Genomic DNA, 18,693 nt, shown 5'->3' with positions numbered 1-18,693 from the left:
TGAAGATGGGTCGTGGCTGGGTCTTCCAGCATGACAAGACCCGAAACACACAGCCAGGGCAACTAAGGAGTGGCTCCGTAAGAAGCATCTCAAGGTCCTGGAGTGGCCTAGCCAGTCTCCAGACCTGAACCCAATAGAACATCTTTGGTGGGAGCTGAAAGTCCGTATTGCCAAGCGACAGCCCCGAAACCTGAAGGATCTGGAGAAGGTCTGTATGGAGGAGTGGGCCAAAATCCCTGCTGCAGTGTGTGCAAACCTGGTCAAGACCTACAGGAAACGTATGATCTCTGTAATTGCAAACAAAGGTTTCTGTACCAAATATTAAGTTCTGCTTTTCTGATGTATCAAATACTTATGTCATGCAATAAAATGCAAATTCATTTCTTAAAAATCATACAATATGATTTTCTGGATTTTTGTTTTAGATTCCGTCTCTCACAGTTGAAGTGTACCTATGATAAAAATTACAGACCTCTACATGCTTTGTAAGTAGGAAAACCTGCAAAATCGGCAGTGTATCAAATACTTGTTCTCCCCACTGTATATACAGGGCCGTCGGAAGTTTGCCAATGAACATCTGAATGATTCAGAGGAGAACTGGGTGAAAGTGAGACCAAAATCGAGCTCTTTGGCATCAACTCAACTCGCCGTGTTTGGAGGAGGAGGAATGCTGCCTATGACCCCAAGAACACCATCCCCACCGTCAAACATGGAGGTGGAAACATTATGCTTTGGGGGTGTTTTTCTGCTAAGGCGACAGGACAACTTCACCACATCAAAGGGACGATGGACGGGGCCATGTACCGTCAAATCTTGGGTGAGAACCTCCTTCCCTCAGCCAGGGCATTGAAAATGGGTCATGGATGGGTATTCCAGCATGACAATGACCCAAAACACACGGCCAAGGCAACAAAAGAGTGGCTCAAGAAGAAGCACATTAAGGTCCTGGAGTGGCCTAGCCAGTCTCCAGACCTTAATCCCATAGAAAATCTGTGGAGGGAGCTGAAGGTTCGAGTTGCCAAACGTCAGCCTCGAAACCTTAATGACTTGGAGAAAATCTGCAAAGAGGAGTGCGACAAAATCCCCCCTGAGATGTGTGCAAGCCTGGTAGCCAACTACAAGAAACATCTGACCTCTGATTGCCAGCAAGGGTTTTACCACCAAGTACTAAGTCATGTTTTGCAGAGGGGTCAAATACTTATTTCCCTTATTAAAATGCAAATCAATTTATAACATCTGACATGCATTCTTCTGGATTTTGTTGTTGTTATTCTGTCTCTCACTGTTCAAATAAACCTACCATTAAATTTATAGACTGATCATGTCTTTGTCAGTGGGCAAACGTACAAAATCAGCAGGGAATCAAATACTTTTTTCCCCTCACTGTAGCTAGGTATATTTGGGTAAAATGTACATTGAACCCAACAATAGTAAATCAACCCAGAGTTGTACTACTGTATACATTCTCTGATACATTTGGTCATCTTGATGAAAACGCACTTTCAAAAGAAATAAAAGAAATAAAAAACAATGAAAAACAAAAGACTAAACCAAGGTAATGTGCCAGTGTTAAAAAGAAAAACACTGCATCATCCTTCTCCCTCAGAGAAGGCGTGACTGAAATGGATTCGTAACCTCACTCCACCAAACTGCTAGCTTTTCATACCGTAGTTGGCTAAGACAATGTTCTCAAGAGGCCGGTCACGTGTGTGTGAGGAGCAGAGGTGCCTGTTACAAAGGCTATACATTCTGGTGTACATATTGACGTGCAAAACATATTCTAAAGCTTCTGCAAAGGCTAAATGGGTTGATACTGTAGCAAGACCAGAGGAACAGAGTTAGTAACACTGTGTGTGTCATTTCAGCCTCAATATCTGTTTCTAGGTTAATAATCATTGGCCTTCTGTTCAAGTGTGAGCAGCCAGGATACAGCTCACTGCATGACACTAAGGCACTTTAAAAGGGTTCAAAAGTCAGTGAATCAGTCAATTTGGTCCAAAGCAGGTCAAGTGCCTACTGTTCACCTGAAAGTACTGTGTGTCGAGACTTGTGAGCCAATCTTTTTGTATCTTCACTCCAGAGTGTTCCTCATTAAGTAACTTCACTCCAGATTTGGGAAAAGGTTGAGCCGAGAACCACCTCCAGCGAGCAAAGCCACTCTCAATCGTTTATTCTGGAAAGAAGAATAACTTTAACAAATGGACTAATAACAAATAAAACCTGTAGGCCAAGCTCATTACATCGCACTAATGTAGGCCTACAAATTATGAATACGTAGACAAAAACCTATTGGTAACATTTCTCAAAGAAGCTAAAGCAAGAGGGCAGCATCTCTAGAGTATAACTAGAGAATATCTTTCAAGTTCAAGAAAGAAAAAAACATTTTACACTGTTTGTATGATAACATTAACAGGTAACTTTGAGCTTCGATGGCACCAGTACTTACTCTAAAGTCTGTAGTTTGTAGCGTGGGTCGTCCCTGATGGCAGAGAGAATTCTCAGTCCATCTTCTCCCGTGTCATTTCCCATCAGGCCTAGCTCTGTGATGCTGGAGTGGCTGGACTTCAGGGCTAAGGCTAGGGAGGAGCAGCCCTCTACTGTGATCCCACAGCATCTCAGACTGGGGGGGAGAGACAGAGGATATTCACTTCACCTCATTCAACAAGGCATTATAAATGCATTTTTTGTGAATATCCTTATAATACAGTATGAACACTGTCAACATGTTTCTTACAACAGTCTCTCCAGTTTACAGGTTGTTGAGGTCAGTCCCATGCAGAGTGTTTTTACACCGCTGTCTCCCAGTTCGTTTCCAGAGAGATCCAGCTCTTTCAGGTTGGTGAGCTTGGAGCTGAGAGCTTCGACCAGCTCCGGACAGCATAGCTCTGTCAGCTTACAGTCACTCACTCTAGGTTTGTGTGTGTGTGGGGGGGCGACAATTTAACATTTGAACAATGAGCAAATTTTCTACAAATACACACAAAATTACAGTCCAAAATCAAAGATTGTTAAATGTTTAGACATCCAAAGTAGTCTCATTTGATTTGAGTGTACTGTCCCTTTAAATCCTCAGTAGTTTTGTTCACTGATGTGCCATTTCAATTATAAAATATATCTATCAACTAAACTAATCAATGGTGAACAGTTAGGCCTTCTACAATTGTACAGTCTAATCACTGTACTCACCGTAGGGTCTCCAGTGAAAAGCATATCGTTTTGAGGAACAGGAAGAACGCGGCAACATCTGAGTCACCCAGGTGGTTCCTGCTGATATCCAGCTGTTTGAGGAAGGTGGGGCTAAAACTGAACCCTCCAGCCACCCAACGACAGCCTCCAGACGAGAAGCCACAGCGCGCCAGACTGAAGAGACGGAAGAAGGGCAACACTCTTCAATGTCAATTAATTTATTAATGAGTCAATTATTTTATTCTTCAATATGCATGTGTTCCAAAGAGTTTGGAAAATGTTAAGATAGCAAAAATACCAAATGTCATATACAAATTCGCTAAGTTTGAATCTGTTGTGCTATTCAGCTCATATGGCCGGCAAAGCAAACTGGCGGCCAGCGCCAAAATGGTCTAAATTGATTTAATCTGGTGTACATGGGCACAACTCTCCGTGAGCTAGCTAGCTTACTTGAGTTTCTCCAGTTGACAGCCGGGCAGTCCGAAGGCGTTGCAGAGCATCTTGACCCCCTCGTCCTTCAGGTTGTTGTTGCTCAGGTTGAGCTCCCTCAGACTGGGGATGTTCACCAGACATCCAGACATGTGCTCACAGCATTTCTCAGTGAGCTGACAACAGTACAACCTGGTTGAAAGGAGATGGTTCATTTATTACAGTGAATATTCGACTTCTGATTCAGTGTGTGGTCGCAATACACATTCAGTCCGTTATTGGTACTCACTCTAATTTGTATATCTGGGTCAACTTCAGTAAATCCATGAGCAGCTCCACCCCCCCGTCTCCCAGGTTGTTCATGCTGATGTCCAGCTCTCTCAGGTGTCTGGGGTTGTCTACCAGCAACACTGCCAGAGCTTGGCACAGCACCAGGCCCAGCTTGCAGTTTGAAAGCCTAATAAAGATTAAAATAAAATTAGAAGACAACAACTGTATTTCCTTACCGAAGGATATTACAAGTGGGGGTAAAGCAAGCCTACACATAATCAGAACAACAGGTTCTGTGGACATATATTTAATACTAATTTATTCAATACTCACTTCAGGATCTGCAGTTCGCACTTAACAACCTTTAGTCCGTCAACGAGAAGAAACATCCCAGATTCTCCCGGTTCGTTGCCGCTCAGATCCAGCTCTCGCAGGTGCGAGGGGTTGGATTTGAGAGCTTTGGCCAAAGCGGCAAAGCCATCCTGTTTCACCCTGCAGCCGGACAGGTTCAGTCTCTGCAGTCGGCAGTGTGGCTTGGCCAGGCCGGTCGCCAGTAGCTGCACTCCTGTGTCCTTCAGCGTGTTGAAACTCAGGTCCAGAGCTTTAAGATTGGACACCTTTGAGGTGAGTGCCGAGGCCAGACATTCACAGGATTTCTCAGTCAGGTTGTGATATGACAGCCTGGTGGGGAGGGTTTATGGAATCAAAAAGAACATTAGAAGTCATACTAGTAGCCACTTGAACCACCAAAACTGTAAGACGAGCCCAACAAACTTGAATTACATCATTTTGATGACAATTATCTTGTGCGTTACGGACATTTCATATCGATATACAGTGCCCTCCACTAATATTGGTACCCTTGGTAAATATGAGAAAAACGGGCTAAAATAAATGTGAAATAAATGAAATATTTTTCTCCGAAACACGTGCCACAATTATTGGCACCCCTAGAAATTCTTATGAGTAAAATCTAACTGAAGTATATTCCCATTCATATTTTACGTTAAGTTCACCTGAGTGATTATGAACACTTAAGTGGTAAGCCATTACTTCCTGTTTCACTGGGGTATAAATATGAGGTGACGCACAGGTCAAGTTCCCATAGTCATCCATCACTATGGGAAAGACCCGAGAACACAGTAATGATGTGCAACAAAAGGTTGTTGAGCTGCACAAATCAGGAAATGGCTATAAGAAAATAACTCAACAGTTGAAAATGCCAATTCCTCTATCAGGGCAATAATTAAGACGTTTAAAGCAACTGGAGATGTTAACAATTGGCCTGGAAGAGGACGTGTGTCTATATTGCCCACACGCACAGTGAGGAGAAGGTTAGAGTGGCCATAAAATATCCAAGGATCACAACTGGAGAATTGTAGACGTTAGTTGGGTCTTGGGGTCAGAAAGTCTCCAAAACTACGATCAGACGCCACACCTATATAACCACAAGTTGTTCGGGAGGGTTGCCATAAAAAAGCCTTTGCTGTCATCAAACAGCAAACTCAAGCGCCTACAGTTTGCCAAACGTAAATGGATCATTCAATGGGACCGGGTTCTATGGTCAGATGAGACCAAAATAGAGCTTTTTGGAAACAAACACCAGTGGGTTTGGCGCTGACAGAAAGATGGCCATGCTGAAAAGTCTCTCATCTCCACTGTGAAGTATGGTGGTGGATATTTGATGTTGTGAGGCTGTTTTTCTTCCAAAGGCCCTGGACAACTTGTTAGGATTCATGGTATCATGGACTCCATCATGTACAGCAGATATTAAATCAAAACCTGACTGCCTCTGCTAGGAAGCTTAAACTGGGCCATGGTTGGATCTTCCAGCAGGACAATGATCCAAAGCACACCTCAAAATCAACACAAAAATGGTTCACTGACCACAGAATCAAGGTTTTGACCACAGAATCAAGGTTTTGCCATGGCCATCCCAGTCCCCTGACCTAAACCCAATAGAAAACATGTGGGATGAGCTGAAGAGGAGAGTCCACAAGCTTGGACCTCGGAATCTGAAGGATCTGGAGAGATTCTGTATGGAGGAATGGTCTCAGATCCCTTGCCATGTGTTCTCCAACCTTATCACGCATTATAGGAGAAGACTCAGAGCTGTTATCTTGGCAAAGGGAGGTTGCACATAGTATTGAATAAAGGGGTGCCAATAATTGTGGCTCACATATGAGAGAAATTTGTTTTATGATAAGAATGTATTTTTTCTTTCAATTATTTTACTTTAATTAAAAGGTTAGATTTTTGTAAATATTTTGAATGAAAGACCAAGAGGATAAAGAGACATTTTTTTCACAGCCCGTTTTGCTCATATTTAATAAGGGTGCCAATATTAGTGGAGGGCACTGTACAATAGCTGGTATTATTAAATGACCATGTACTTACATGGCTCTCTGGGAAGCTTTGATCACTGGCAGCATCCTCAGAAGTTCCTTGTCTCCTCTGTTCTCTACTTCCAACCCAAACATGTCTGTCGACCCAGACTTCGATGCCACTAACAGAGCGGCCAGGTCGGACCAATGTGCAGGTGGATATTTGGCATCTGGGGGGATTCCAGTCTTGAGAAAGCACACACAATCGTTGTCTAGAGAGTAGTCTTCCAGTTCCCTCAGGCAGTTCAGCAAGTTGAGGGTCCTCGGCGAAGAGGGATTCTCCATGACCTTCTTCTTGATGTACACTAACATTTCCGGAAGGGCAGTAGACGGGCTGAAACCAGCCACTGAGAACATCTGGTTAAAGTTCTGCGCAATGCCGAGGACGAAGCGAAGGAAGAGGTCCATATGTCCGGTCTTGCTCCGCAAAGTCAGGTCCACCGCACTCTTGAGGTGGTTGGCATCTCTGAAAAACCAGAGACTTCTCTCGATCTGGGTTTTCCGGTCGTCAGCATGGTTTTCGTCTTGGCCGTCAACAGATTGAAGAAACCGCATTGCGGCGAAGAACTCCTGGATGGTAGTATGCCCAAAGTAGTACATCTTCTTTTGGTGCAGCCCAATATCCTCCCTGAAGATGGGTATGTTCACTTTTGCGTACATGGCTGCCACTTGGACATCAATGTTGCACTCTCGTAGGTCTTCCTCGTAGAAAACTGTGTTGCCTTTCACCAATTGCTTAAAGGCTAGTTCCCCCAATTCATCAACCATCTTTACATTGCGGCGCCTCAATTGTAACAGGACGAGTAGCTCGTTGAATAATGGAGTTAGTGCGACAGGGTCGCATGTTTTGTCGGGTACATATGGCTGTTTCTCGAGTATGGACGCTGAGATCGAACAGATAAAAGGTATCTGGCACAAGTCGTAGAGGCCCTTCGAGTTCTTCAAGTAGGTGATAACAGCTTTGGCCTGGTCCTTGTCATTGATTGCTCTCCTGAAGAACTCCTCTTTCTGTGAGTCGGTGAAGCCTTCGATTTCTGACACTCTGTCAATGTATTGAAGAGGGATGCGACTGACTGCCGCAGGTCTGGATGTAATCCATATGTGAGCGGCAGAGGGAAGAAGATTACCAATAATGAGATTTGTCAGCAGTGCCGGCACGGAGGAAGCCTCTGTGACATCGGTCACCATCAGGCAGTTATTGAAGTCGAGAGGACGACGGAATTCATCCAGACCGTCAAGGAAGAACCCAACTCTGCAGTTCTCCAAGTTGGAAATTCCAGGTTCTTTCAATTCTGGGAAAAACTCGTAAAGAAGTTCAATCAGACTCAGTCTCTCCTTCAGCAAATTCAGCTCCCGGAAAGGAAGGGGAAATATGAGTTGGACTTCCTGGTTTCCTTTTCCCTCTGCCCAGTTAAGAATGATCTTACGCACCTGGCTAGTTTTGCCAATACCAGAGACGCCCTTTGTCAGAGCTGTTCTGATAGGCTCATCGACTTCTGAGTTTAGGGATGAGCATGTTGCTTGGTGTCTTCTCCTGTAGTCTGGCTGAGTTAAAATATACTCATGTTGGTTCACCTTGCTACTTTCACCAGCTTGATAGTGGAGATCGCAATGTATATAAAATGGATGCTCAGTTTCCCCCCCTGGCGGACATTGGTACTTTTTCTTCAGGATGGCTTTTAACTTATTGCGGAGTTCCCCCACATGGGAGGCAGAGACTTTTCTGTCAAATTGGCAAAAAAAATATTTCTTATTTTCTATAGTGCAGGTCTCTGTGCAATATGAAATACTAAATGACTAAAATGTAAAATGTAACGCTTCAATGAACATGCCCTACTGTGTATTCCAAATGACACATTCATTTTCCATAGACTCATTTTGATCTGGTCATCTGTTCTTATTGTGTGGTGAATGTGATCATCTTACCTTTGTTCAGTCAATTGTTTTTTTTTCCCAGGGGAAAACATTTCCCTGGATTCAGAGGGGGTGGATCTGTTACTACCAACGTTTGTGTCCCTCCAATTTCTCCAGAGACAGAATCTGTGTAGAATGCTGTAAGGCAGGCTAGCTGGTCCCTCACGTGATGAAGGCTGCAGGGAGGTCCCGCTACCAACCAACCATTGACCTTTAAAACACAAATAATATTGTGATTAGCAATATTGGTACTGTGTGCATATAGGTACACTATATCAGTGATGTACTGCCATATATATTATTTATTACTCCTTAAATTGCACTGCCTCTCATATGGGAAATGATTCATTAACATGTTAAACCACAAATTATTCTTGCTAAGATTTCCACCTCAGCTTCTCATTGGTAGCCTGGGTATCTGTTTGTGTTAACATTACACTCCTTGTACTCCGTGACATATGCCAAACAGTTTGGCATGACAAGTAGTGGCATGATGGCACAAACTGACTGGTACCCAGGCTAGCTCATCATTGGTGCTTTCAAACCTTGATTTTGAAGAGTATTACTTTAAAATAGGCTAACATTACCTTGTGAAATTAAGGCAACAGTCTTTGCTAGCTAGCCATTATCGCTGGCTATCCATTGTTTTAGTCATGTAAACATCAGCTAGGTAGCTAGCCAAGTTAGTAAGTGCCTTGGCTTGTGCGAGCCGGAACGGCTCATAGGCTCCTGCCCTATCTACTGTTTCTGTAGAACGAGGCAGCTTAATTTTTGTTTTTGTTTTTGTCATTTAGCAGACGCTCTTATCCAGAGCGACTTACAGTTAGTGAGTACATACATTTTCATACTGGCCCCCCGTGGGAATCGAACCCACAACCCTGGCGTTGCAAGCGACATGCTCTACCAACTGAGCTACACTCCATAGCTAAAAGCTACAGTAAATGGCTACGATAATGTACAGGCTAGCATTCATAACATTCCACGTTTCTTTGCTGTAAATTACAAAAACAACACCGAACTAATGCAATTCCATAGTTCTATACTTACTTGCTTTTCTCCCTTATTCTATTTAACCAATTCGTCTCGATAAATTCACGTTTTCGAGAAAGCGCTAGGGGTGAGTGATTACGAAGCAGCCTTCGTCGTCGTCGTCGTCTTCTTCTTCTTCTTCTTCTTCTTCTTCTTTTGGGGGTCCGCAAACAATCGTTTAAGAGCATGCCGCCACCTACTGTGCTGGAATGTACGATCAATCATGATCTGCCCAATTCTGTACTACCTTGAAAATAAAATTCAAAACCAAATAAATCCCTAACTTCTACCGTACCCTCCCCCATCCCCCAAAACCCCTACCCAACCCCATTAAACTTTATCTATATCATGCTGAAACACTCCACCCTAGGATTGTTCAGCATGTCAACAACCATTTCAACAGTAACATCTGTTACCCCAATATCTCTTTAACCTGGCATTTCTGCTTTCCACAACCTGAGTCGTATTGATAAACTTGCCAATAAAAGCCATGAAGTCAACTTTATTCATTATCAAAGTGTCCTTTGACACCGCACATTCATGAGCACAAGATTTCTGAACAGTCCTCGAAACGATGCCAGGACCAGCAGAAGCACCACCCCCGACAGTAGGTCCACTTATTACAGGTACATCTATGTAAGCTCCATCAGTCCGCACTGTAGTTCTACCAATCTGTTTTACGGCCTCTGCATAAGATACATCATGACTGATCCTATATCTCTGAGCTTCTCTAGCCTCTCTCTGCACCTGGCATCTACCAAATGCTGCACTGTGTTCTCCCCCACAATTACAGCACTTAACCTTCACATTGCTTCCACATTCACCGTAATCATGTGCCCCTCCACACTTGGCACATCTTTTCTTTCCTTTACACTGAGCAGCTACATGCCCCATTCTTTGGCATTTAAAACACTGTAGTGCATATGGGACAAATTCTCTAACATTGAAACTAAGGAATCCTATCTGTACTTTTCCCGGCAATATTTTTTCTATCCTCAGCATCAATGATAAGCTTTCACTTCTTTGACCCTCTTTCCTACTGATCAACCTTTTGGCCTCAATCACTCTGCCTCCCTTCACATTTTCTTTAATATCATATGTGGACATAGATATTGGGACTCCAGTGATAACTCCCCTCAATCTAGCATACGCACCAGGGAGATGGCTTTTAATCTTCTTCCCATTAAGCTTTTCCATTTTCAAAATCGTCTCTTGCTGAGCCTGGCTACCACACAATATTAACAATCTACCATTTCCAATGAACCCAGCTAATTTCACTTCACCTATCTCTTTCTCTATGGTATTAGTTAGTCGGATAGGGTGTAAGTGAGGCCCTGTGGTCTCATCAAACACTATCACCACTTTCCACTCCAACACATCACTACTCTTGCTTCCTACATTGGCCCTCTTTATGCTTTCTTTACTAGATGCTCCACTGCTTTCTATATCATGATCTCTTTTCTTCCTATGTCTTTCCACTACAGACCATTCCGGTCCTTGACCCTCATCCTCCCGCTCCATACCATCAGAACTGACACCCATATTGTTCGCATTCCAGCACAGCTGTTACTTCACCAACTTTTCTCCATTTCCTGCGCACTACACGGCGCCATTCCCCATTCCCCCGAACTATGGATGAACTCTACACGCTTCTTCTTCTTCTTCTTCTTCTTCTTCTTCTTCTTCTTCTTCTTCTTCTTCTTCTTCTTCTTCAGTGGGGTTTATCGGCGGTTGGCCTCTACACGCTTCACCAATCAAGGAACCTCAAACAACGTACACAACTCGACCTCACACGGGACAGTGCTGCCCTTCCATCCGCCAAGCAGCCGCATCCTCTCCAGGTTGCATTGCCCAGTTCCGAAGCCAGAGACTCTCCGTCAAAATAAAGATCCGGAACTTCCCCCTCAAGGATTTGATTGGTCAGTGTATTTTCAGTGCACCTATCTGTTGGAAGGTAACCAGACGTTCTTACCGAAGTTTACCGGAGTTTTTGGTAAGACTATGTAGGCTATGATGGTCATGGAAATCAATATTTGTTGAACAATTAAAATCTATCAATTAAATTAAAACACTGTAATTCAAATAATTGCAGTCAGTGTACTGATGTTGTGATTGACTCCCGAGTGGCACAGTGGTCTAAGGCACTGCATCGCAGTGCTAGCTGTGCTACTAGAGATCCTACTTCGTAACCGGCCGCGACCGGGAGACCCATGGGGCGGCGCACAATTGACCCAGCTTCGTCCAGGGTAGGGGAGGGAATGACCGGCAGGGATGTAGCTCAGTTGGTAGAGCATGTCGTTTGCAACGCCAGGGTTGTGGGTTCGATTCCCACGGGGAGTATGAAAAATAATAATGTAGGCCTATGCCGCTCTGGATAATCTGCTAAATGACTTAAATGTAAAAAATGTTGCTAAACTATGTACAGTAGCTGAATATACTATAAGTAAACACTCCTTCTGCAGAAGACAAGTCATCATTTGGTTTAGGCTCTGTTGCATTCTAAAAGTTTAGCCTAGGTATAGATTTCATGAGTTTAGCCTGTGTGGCCTATACCAAAGCTGTCACCCAGGACCCAGAGTGATGTGGTGGGGGGATAAAATGTGTGTGTGTGTGTGTGGGGGGGTTCCTATACACAGACACAGAGAAGCAACTTGATGGACAATGAAACGCACAGGGCTGAGCTTGCTTTATGCAGGCTTGTATCGTATAGTTCTGCCCTATGCAACTGCAGGCCTTATAAACACAGTTTATTACTCACAGTCTGTCAGCTATTGTGTTTATTGATAAATTCAAGTGAATAATTTTGGATTGAAAAAGTATTGGTGTCACAAGAATATAAACCAAATTTGATCCCATTCACATACTGTATTTTAATAAACTAAACCAAAAGATTGAAAAGCGCTGTGGCAAATGCCGCCTCGCCACAGGTTTTCCGGTGACCCTGCCATAGGCCATGCTGCTTGACTACATTTAGAGTTTTAGACCGTTATAATAGCCTAGGTTGTTCTGTTTTTATTGAGGGAAAGAAACACCAGATTTTAAATGGTAACTCCATTTTATTATTAGATTTTAGCGAAAAGAACGATACAGAAATCACATTCACAGTAACTGAAATATAGAAGCATCTTCTTTTTATAACAGCCTTTCTTATGTTAGTCTGTAGTCTAAGTAGGCTAGCTATTAGGCTATAGGTGTATCCAAAATACGCACTGTCAATAGGACTAAATGGGCCAAGAGTCAGCTCAATAAAGTGTACAATGAGCAAATGTAAAACAATAATGCACCTGGCACTGTCTTTTCTTCTCGGAGAGCCGTAGTGCGTCATTTGGCACGTCGTGCGCTGCTGCCTTGCCTCTGGCCATCATGTGGTTCTCACGAAGCTCCAATGCCAGCTGCATGATGAACTCTCTCCTCGGCATTGTCTTACCAGTGCATAGGGTGAACAAAACGTGCGCGTTGATAGCAGCCAGGTCAAGCAGGTTGTAGAATACGGCAACAGGCCAGCGTTGGGTAGCTGCTTTCACCGTGAACTGTCTGGCCATCTTATCCACACCAACCTGGAATAGAATACAGTACTATAAGTTAGAATTATTTAGCTACAACAGAAGAGCACCGTGCATGGCAGGTGTATGGCTAGGTGCGCAATAGCCTAATGTTTTAACATACCTTTGTGTTGTTGTAGTGCGTCAGCGTCTCTGGTTTTCTCTTTGTGTCACCACCAATGGCAACTGTCGGATGCATAGTACTCAGGATACAGACGTTCTCTCTTGGCTTACATCTGTAAACCGTAAGTGTCGCTTTGTCGTGCTTCAGCACCATTGTGGAGAACAGCTCTGCCTGTGCCTGGTTGCTCACAGAGGGAGGCAGCCCCCGGCTCGCTTCAATAACCCCAACTAAGCTTGTGTTCTTGTCAATCAACTTATTTGCCAATGGCAGTGAGGTTAAGAAATCGTCCGTGTTGACATTTCTCCCCTCACCAAGGTAAGATTCCACAAGTCGCATCACCACATTTTCAGGCTGCTCACCTTTCCCCAGATATGGAAAGACATTCAGCACATACTTGCTATCGACGTCAGCTGCCAACCGAAACTTCATGCCCCACTTGTCTTGCTTGTAGGGGATGTACTGCGTAAAGCTGCATTTAGCTTTTACGGCGAACCATTGCTCCTCAACGGCAATGTTCACTCCTGGCTTGTAAGAGGCAACACAGTTCTGTACAAACGCGCCCCAAACTTCTGATACCAGGGCGAATTTGTCAGTTTCCAGGTATCGCATGATTTCTCTGAAGCTGTTCCGTGGCATGGTATCTCGGGAAAAAAATCACCCCATATTTTTCGTTCCAGAAGCTCTCCAAAGGCGTGGACATTCCGCCGTACAGTCCTCGGACGTACAGGAGCGCAATGAATGCTTCCAGCTCATCCACAGACATGTCCCACGTTTTGCCTCCTTTCGCCTGGCGCGCCTCAGCTACAGTACAGTCCTTGATGTGCTGCAATATCTGCATGTCACATAAACAATGGAAGCTGTCGAATGCTCTGTCGATTCTACCTTTAGCATAAGGTGTAGGGCCCGACTCCAATGGGGTGCCATTCTGTGCTAATAATCGACCTGTAGCGTTGTCCACTGGCTGTTTTATCCAAACCGTGCCCTCCTTCCTCTTCTCCTCTCCCTCCATCTGAGTTGGTGACACCTGCACGGTGGGCATCGTTCGGCCTCTCTTGTGCCGAGGCTGAGGCAGATCAGGCTCATAATCAGAATCGCAACCAGCATCGAAATCTATTGAAGAATTCCCCCATTCATCATCATAGTCGATCTCAGCATCAAGTTCCTCCAGTCCATCTGACTCCATTTCATCCAAATCTCGTAGCATTGTCAGCGCTTCTTTCACCTCAATTTGCGGTCTTGCCATTGTAGCCTATGAATTACGCAGGAGAGCAGGAGAGAGTGGAGGGGGGAGTGGGGAGTAGGGGTGGCGGTAGGGGAAGGTGATAACGTCTCCAAATGGCTTTTTAAGCAAGTGCCAATGGACTATAGTGGACTATAGTGGGAATGAATGAATCTGCTAGATGACTAAAACGTAAATGTTGAATTTAAATTAGACTTTATCATCACCTCCCACCTCCCACCTACCCCTCCCCACTCTTTCTCCCCGTCCCCCTTTTCACCTGTCCTCTATCCCTCACTCCCCTCAGCCTCAGCTCACAAAATTCAATTGCAAGTAGGCCTAGCATAAGCTAACAAAAGTTTACAAATTCCGTTAACATAGGCTATCCAAAATACATTTCACAGCAGTACCGTAAATATTTTCATTTGTTAGGCTACAGAGCTGCTGCGTTATTTTTCAACACGTCCGTGGCCATATTATATTTAGGCTACATTTGGTATGAGATTACATTTCACCTAATTGATAGTGGACAAAAATGATTTTGAAACTCAAATGTGTCCTGAATGGGAATAAGGGCACGTTCAGTTGCAAAACGTTGACGTGATTCATTATTGTACATGTCGAAGAGGCATGTTTGTTCTACATAGCATATTTCTATCTGGACGTTCCAAAACGCTGTGTCCTGCTGACGCCCCTGTTCTTGACTTTTAGCTCTTTTGCGTGTATCTTGTTTTGTCCGGAAACTGGAATAGAGATAATAAGGGAAGGCATGTATTTCAAGTACAGTGGAAAGTCGGGGAGGGGAGAACGGCAGGAAGGGGCAGAAGAGAGGAGGCTATATTTTACAAGATTAAGGATGGGACACAGCCAGTTGAATAAGACATTAAATGTGATCGGGATCCCGTGTAGCTCAGTTGTTAGAGCATGGCGCTTGCAACGCCAGGGTTGTGGGTTCGTTTCCCACGGGGGGCCAGTATGAAAATGTACGCACTCACTAACTGTAAGTCGCTCTGGATAAGAGCGTCTGCTAAATGAAGTAAATGTAAATGATAGCGAAGCATCCATCAGGAAAGTGTAATTATTGTCAGGAAACAGAGACCGTGGAACATTATTACTACAGTGTGGGCAGTATCAGAGGGAAAGAGAGAGGATCTAGTATGAGGGAGAAGAGGATACAGGAAATTAGTTTTAAAAGTATATTGAGTAGAACGTCATTAGATATAGTCTTTTTGTTGTATTTTTTAAGAGAAACGGGGCAGGTAGGATTTAGTTTCTCCCTGTCTCTGGCCCACACTCCAGTACAGTAGGTGGCGGTAATGCACCTTAACGTTGGATGCCAACCGCCGATAAACCCCACTGAAGAAGAAGAAAAAGACCGGAAACTGCAACAGAGTTTGGTGCTGCCTCCTCGACCTCTTTTAAAACACGTGTATTTACTGAGACGCAGTGATTGGATAAAGGATTTCCTGTTTGGAAGGTCTATCCAGGTGAGGGTGGGGAAGTCTTTAACAGGCAGCTACTTGGTGGATAATGGTACACGCAGGGGAGCGTGATTAGTCCTCTGTTCTCAATCATGATCAATGATGTTTACTCTCAGGTACAGCCAGATATAGGGAGGTCGGTATTTGCAGATGATTGTGCCTTATGGAAGAGGGGAAGAAATGTGCCATACATAGTCAGGAAGGTGCAGGAAGCAATTGATGAGGTAGAGCGGTGGGTACTAATGTGGGGATTCAGGTTCTCTGTAGAGAAAACTCAAACAGTGTTCTTTACCAGGAGAAAGGTGGGAGATGAGGTATGCTTGAGGTTATATGGGAGAAACCTGGAGAGGGTGGAGGGCCTTCAGGTTCCTTGGGGTATACTTTGATACTAGACTGACCTGGGCAGAACACATTGAGAGAGTGATGGGAAAGTGTAAGAAGGTGCTAAATATGATGCGCTGTCTGACGGGGAAGGAGTGGGGGGCTGGGCGTTCCTAATTGAAGACCATGTATGTTGCATTGATCCGATCTGTAATATATTATGGAAGTATAGCATATGGTTCGGCAGCCCAGACCTCACTGGAAAGGCTAGATGTCATACAGGGGCAAGGACTCAGAATATGTAGTGGGGCGTTTCGGACGTCCCCAGTGGCTGCATTACAGGTGGAGATGGGGGATATGCCATTGCATATTAGGAGACAGCAGCTGGCAATGAATTATTGGGTCAACCTACAGGGACATGGGGTGTCTCATCCTGCGAAAGGGATTTTACAGTCATGCTGGGAACATGAGCGAAGACAGAACACGAGCTTTGGGTGGATGGGTAATACCCAGGCAAAGGAGATGGGAGTTTAGTCCAGCGGTAGTTATTCCTGTAAATCCACCATGGCTACTCCCGCCTCCAGTAGTTGATCTAGAAGTGTTGGAGAGACTACAGATAGATAGGGAGGGTGTTGATCCAGATGATTTCTTTAAGAGACGTCTGGAAACTGTGTATCAGGATTTTGTGGCCATTTACACAGATGGTTCAAAAGATCCAAGGACAGGACGTACTGGGTCAGCATTTGTAGTGCAGGAATGTGGGGTGGAAGTCAGGAAACGTATTACAAATCATCTGGCTGTATATACGGTGGAGCTGATGGCCATACTGTTGGCCTTGCAGTGGGTGGAGGAAGCTAAGCCAGACAGAGTAGTTATTTGCTCTGACTCATGTGCAGTGTTAATGTGTCTCCAGTCCTTTGGCTCACGTAGCAGATAAGACCTGCTTTATGATGTGCTACAAACCCATGGCAGGATTAAACAGATGGGTATTCAGATAAGATTATTTAACCAGGTAAGCCAGTTGAGAAAAAGTTCTCATTTACAACTGCGACCTGGCTGTTTACAGGTGCAGTGATCGGTAAGGTGCTCTGACAACTGATGCTTAAAGTTAGTGAGGGAGATAAGAGTCTCCAGCTTCAGAGATTTTTGCAATTCGTTCCAGTCATTGGCAGCAGAGAACTGGAAGGAATGGCGGCCAAAGGAGGTGTTGGCTTTGGGGATGACCAAAGGAGGTGTTGGCTTTGGGGATGACCACCCGTAGTATGCTGGAGCGCATACTAAGGGTGGGTGTTGCTATGGTGACCAATGAGCTAAGATAAGGCGGGGATTTGCCTAGCAGTGATTTATAGATGGCCTGGAGCCAGTGGGTTTGGCGACAAATACAGTGAGGGAAAAAAGTATTTGATCCCCTGCTGATTTTGTACGTTTGCCCACTGATAACCAGGTGGGCGAATCGCATCTCTGCATGTCTGGCAGACATATCAGTATGGATGACGGATCACCACCTCAAGCTGAACCTTGGCAAGACGGAGCTGCTCTTCCTCCCGGGGAAGGACTGCCCGTTCCATGATCTCGCCATCACGGTTGACAACTCCGTTGTGTCCTCCTCCCAGAGTGCGAAGAGCCTTGGCGTGACCCTGGACAACACCCTGTCGTTCTCCGCTAACATCAAGGCGGTGACCCGATCCTGTAGGTTCATGCTCTACAACATTCGGAGAGTACGACCCTGCCTTACACAGGAAGCGGCACAGGTCCTAATCCAGGCACTTGTCATCTACCGTCTGGATTACTGCAACTCGCTGTTGGCTGGGCTCCCTGCCTGTGCCATTAAACCCCTACAACTCATCCAGAATGCCGCAGCCCGTCTGGTGTTCAACCTTCCCAAGTTCTCTCACGTCACCCAGCTCCTCCGCACACTCCACTGGCTTCCAGTTGAAGCTCGCATCTGTTACAAGACCATGGTGCTTGCCTATGGAGCTGTGAGGGGAACGGCACCTCCGTACCTTCAGGCTCTGATCAGTCCCTACACCCAAACGAGGGCATTGCGTTCATCCACCTCTGGCCTGCTGGCTCCCCTTCCTCTGCGGAAGCATAGTTCCCGCTCAGCCCAGTCAAAACTGTTCGCTGCTCTGGCACCCCAATGGTGGAACAAGCTCCCTCACGACGCCAGGACAGCGGAGTCACTCACCACCTTCCGGAGACATTTGAAACCCCACCTCTTTAAGGAATACCTGGGATAGGATAAAGTAATCCTTCTACCCCCCCCCCCCAAAAAAAATAAAAAAAATAAAAATAATTGTAAAGTGGTGAATGCACCAATTTGTAAGTCGCTCTGGATAAGAGCGTCTGCTAAATGACGTAAATGTAAATGTAATGATCAGTCTATAATTTTAATGGTAGGTTTATTTGAACAGTGAGAGACAGAATAACAACAACAAAAACCAGAAAAACGCATGTCAAAAATGTTATAAATTGATTTGCATTTTAATGAGGGAAATAAGTATTTGACCCCCTCTCAATCAGAAAGATTTCTGGCTCCCAGGTGTCTTTTATACAGGTAACGAGCTGAGATTAGGAGCACACTCTTAAAGGGAGTGCTCCTAATCTCAGCTTGTTACCTGTATAAAAGACACCTGTCCACAGAAGCAATCAATTAATCAGATTCCAAACTCTCCACCATGGCCAAGACCAAAGAGCTCTCCAAGGATGTCAGGGACAAGATTGTAGACCTACACAAGGCTGGAATGGGCTACAAGACCATCGCGAAGCAGCTTGGTGAGAAGGTGACAACAGT

The 18,693-nt window shown here is 44.8% G+C and overlaps 1 protein-coding gene across 1 annotated transcript; it reads right to left on the bottom strand.

The window, feature by feature from the left end:
- Positions 1 to 1,323: 1,323 nt before the first annotated feature.
- LOC121533095 (NACHT, LRR and PYD domains-containing protein 12) lies at positions 1,324 to 9,330 on the bottom strand. The gene is made up of 10 exons (XM_041838862.2): positions 9,231 to 9,330; positions 8,196 to 8,394; positions 6,283 to 7,992; positions 4,219 to 4,566; positions 3,905 to 4,072; positions 3,637 to 3,807; positions 3,187 to 3,360; positions 2,735 to 2,908; positions 2,447 to 2,620; positions 1,324 to 2,173 (listed from the first exon to the last, which is right to left on the bottom strand). The coding sequence occupies exons 2-10, from the start codon at positions 8,234 to 8,236 to the stop codon at positions 2,161 to 2,163; spliced, it is 2,973 nt and encodes a 990-aa protein (XP_041694796.2). The 5' UTR covers positions 8,237 to 8,394; positions 9,231 to 9,330; the 3' UTR covers positions 1,324 to 2,160.
- Between the last annotated feature and the right edge of the window lie 9,363 nt (positions 9,331 to 18,693).

This window comes from Coregonus clupeaformis, unplaced genomic scaffold (assembly GCF_020615455.1).
Source record: "Coregonus clupeaformis isolate EN_2021a unplaced genomic scaffold, ASM2061545v1 scaf0331, whole genome shotgun sequence".
Classification (NCBI taxonomy): domain Eukaryota; kingdom Metazoa; phylum Chordata; class Actinopteri; order Salmoniformes; family Salmonidae; genus Coregonus; species Coregonus clupeaformis.
The sequence above is the reverse complement of the archived record's forward strand: the minus strand, read 5'-3'. Positions and strand labels throughout refer to the sequence as shown.

Coding starts and splice junctions, on each gene's coding strand:
- LOC121533095 (XM_041838862.2), bottom strand. CDS start 8,236: ATGTTTTCCCCTGGGAAAAAAAAACAATTGACTGAACAAAG. Junction 3,808..3,904: donor ACCCAGATATACAAATTAGA/GTGAGTACCAAT, acceptor CCTTTCAACCAG/GTTGTACTGTTGTCAGCTCA. Junction 3,361..3,636: donor TGTCAACTGGAGAAACTCAA/GTAAGCTAGCTA, acceptor CCGTCTCTTCAG/TCTGGCGCGCTGTGGCTTCT.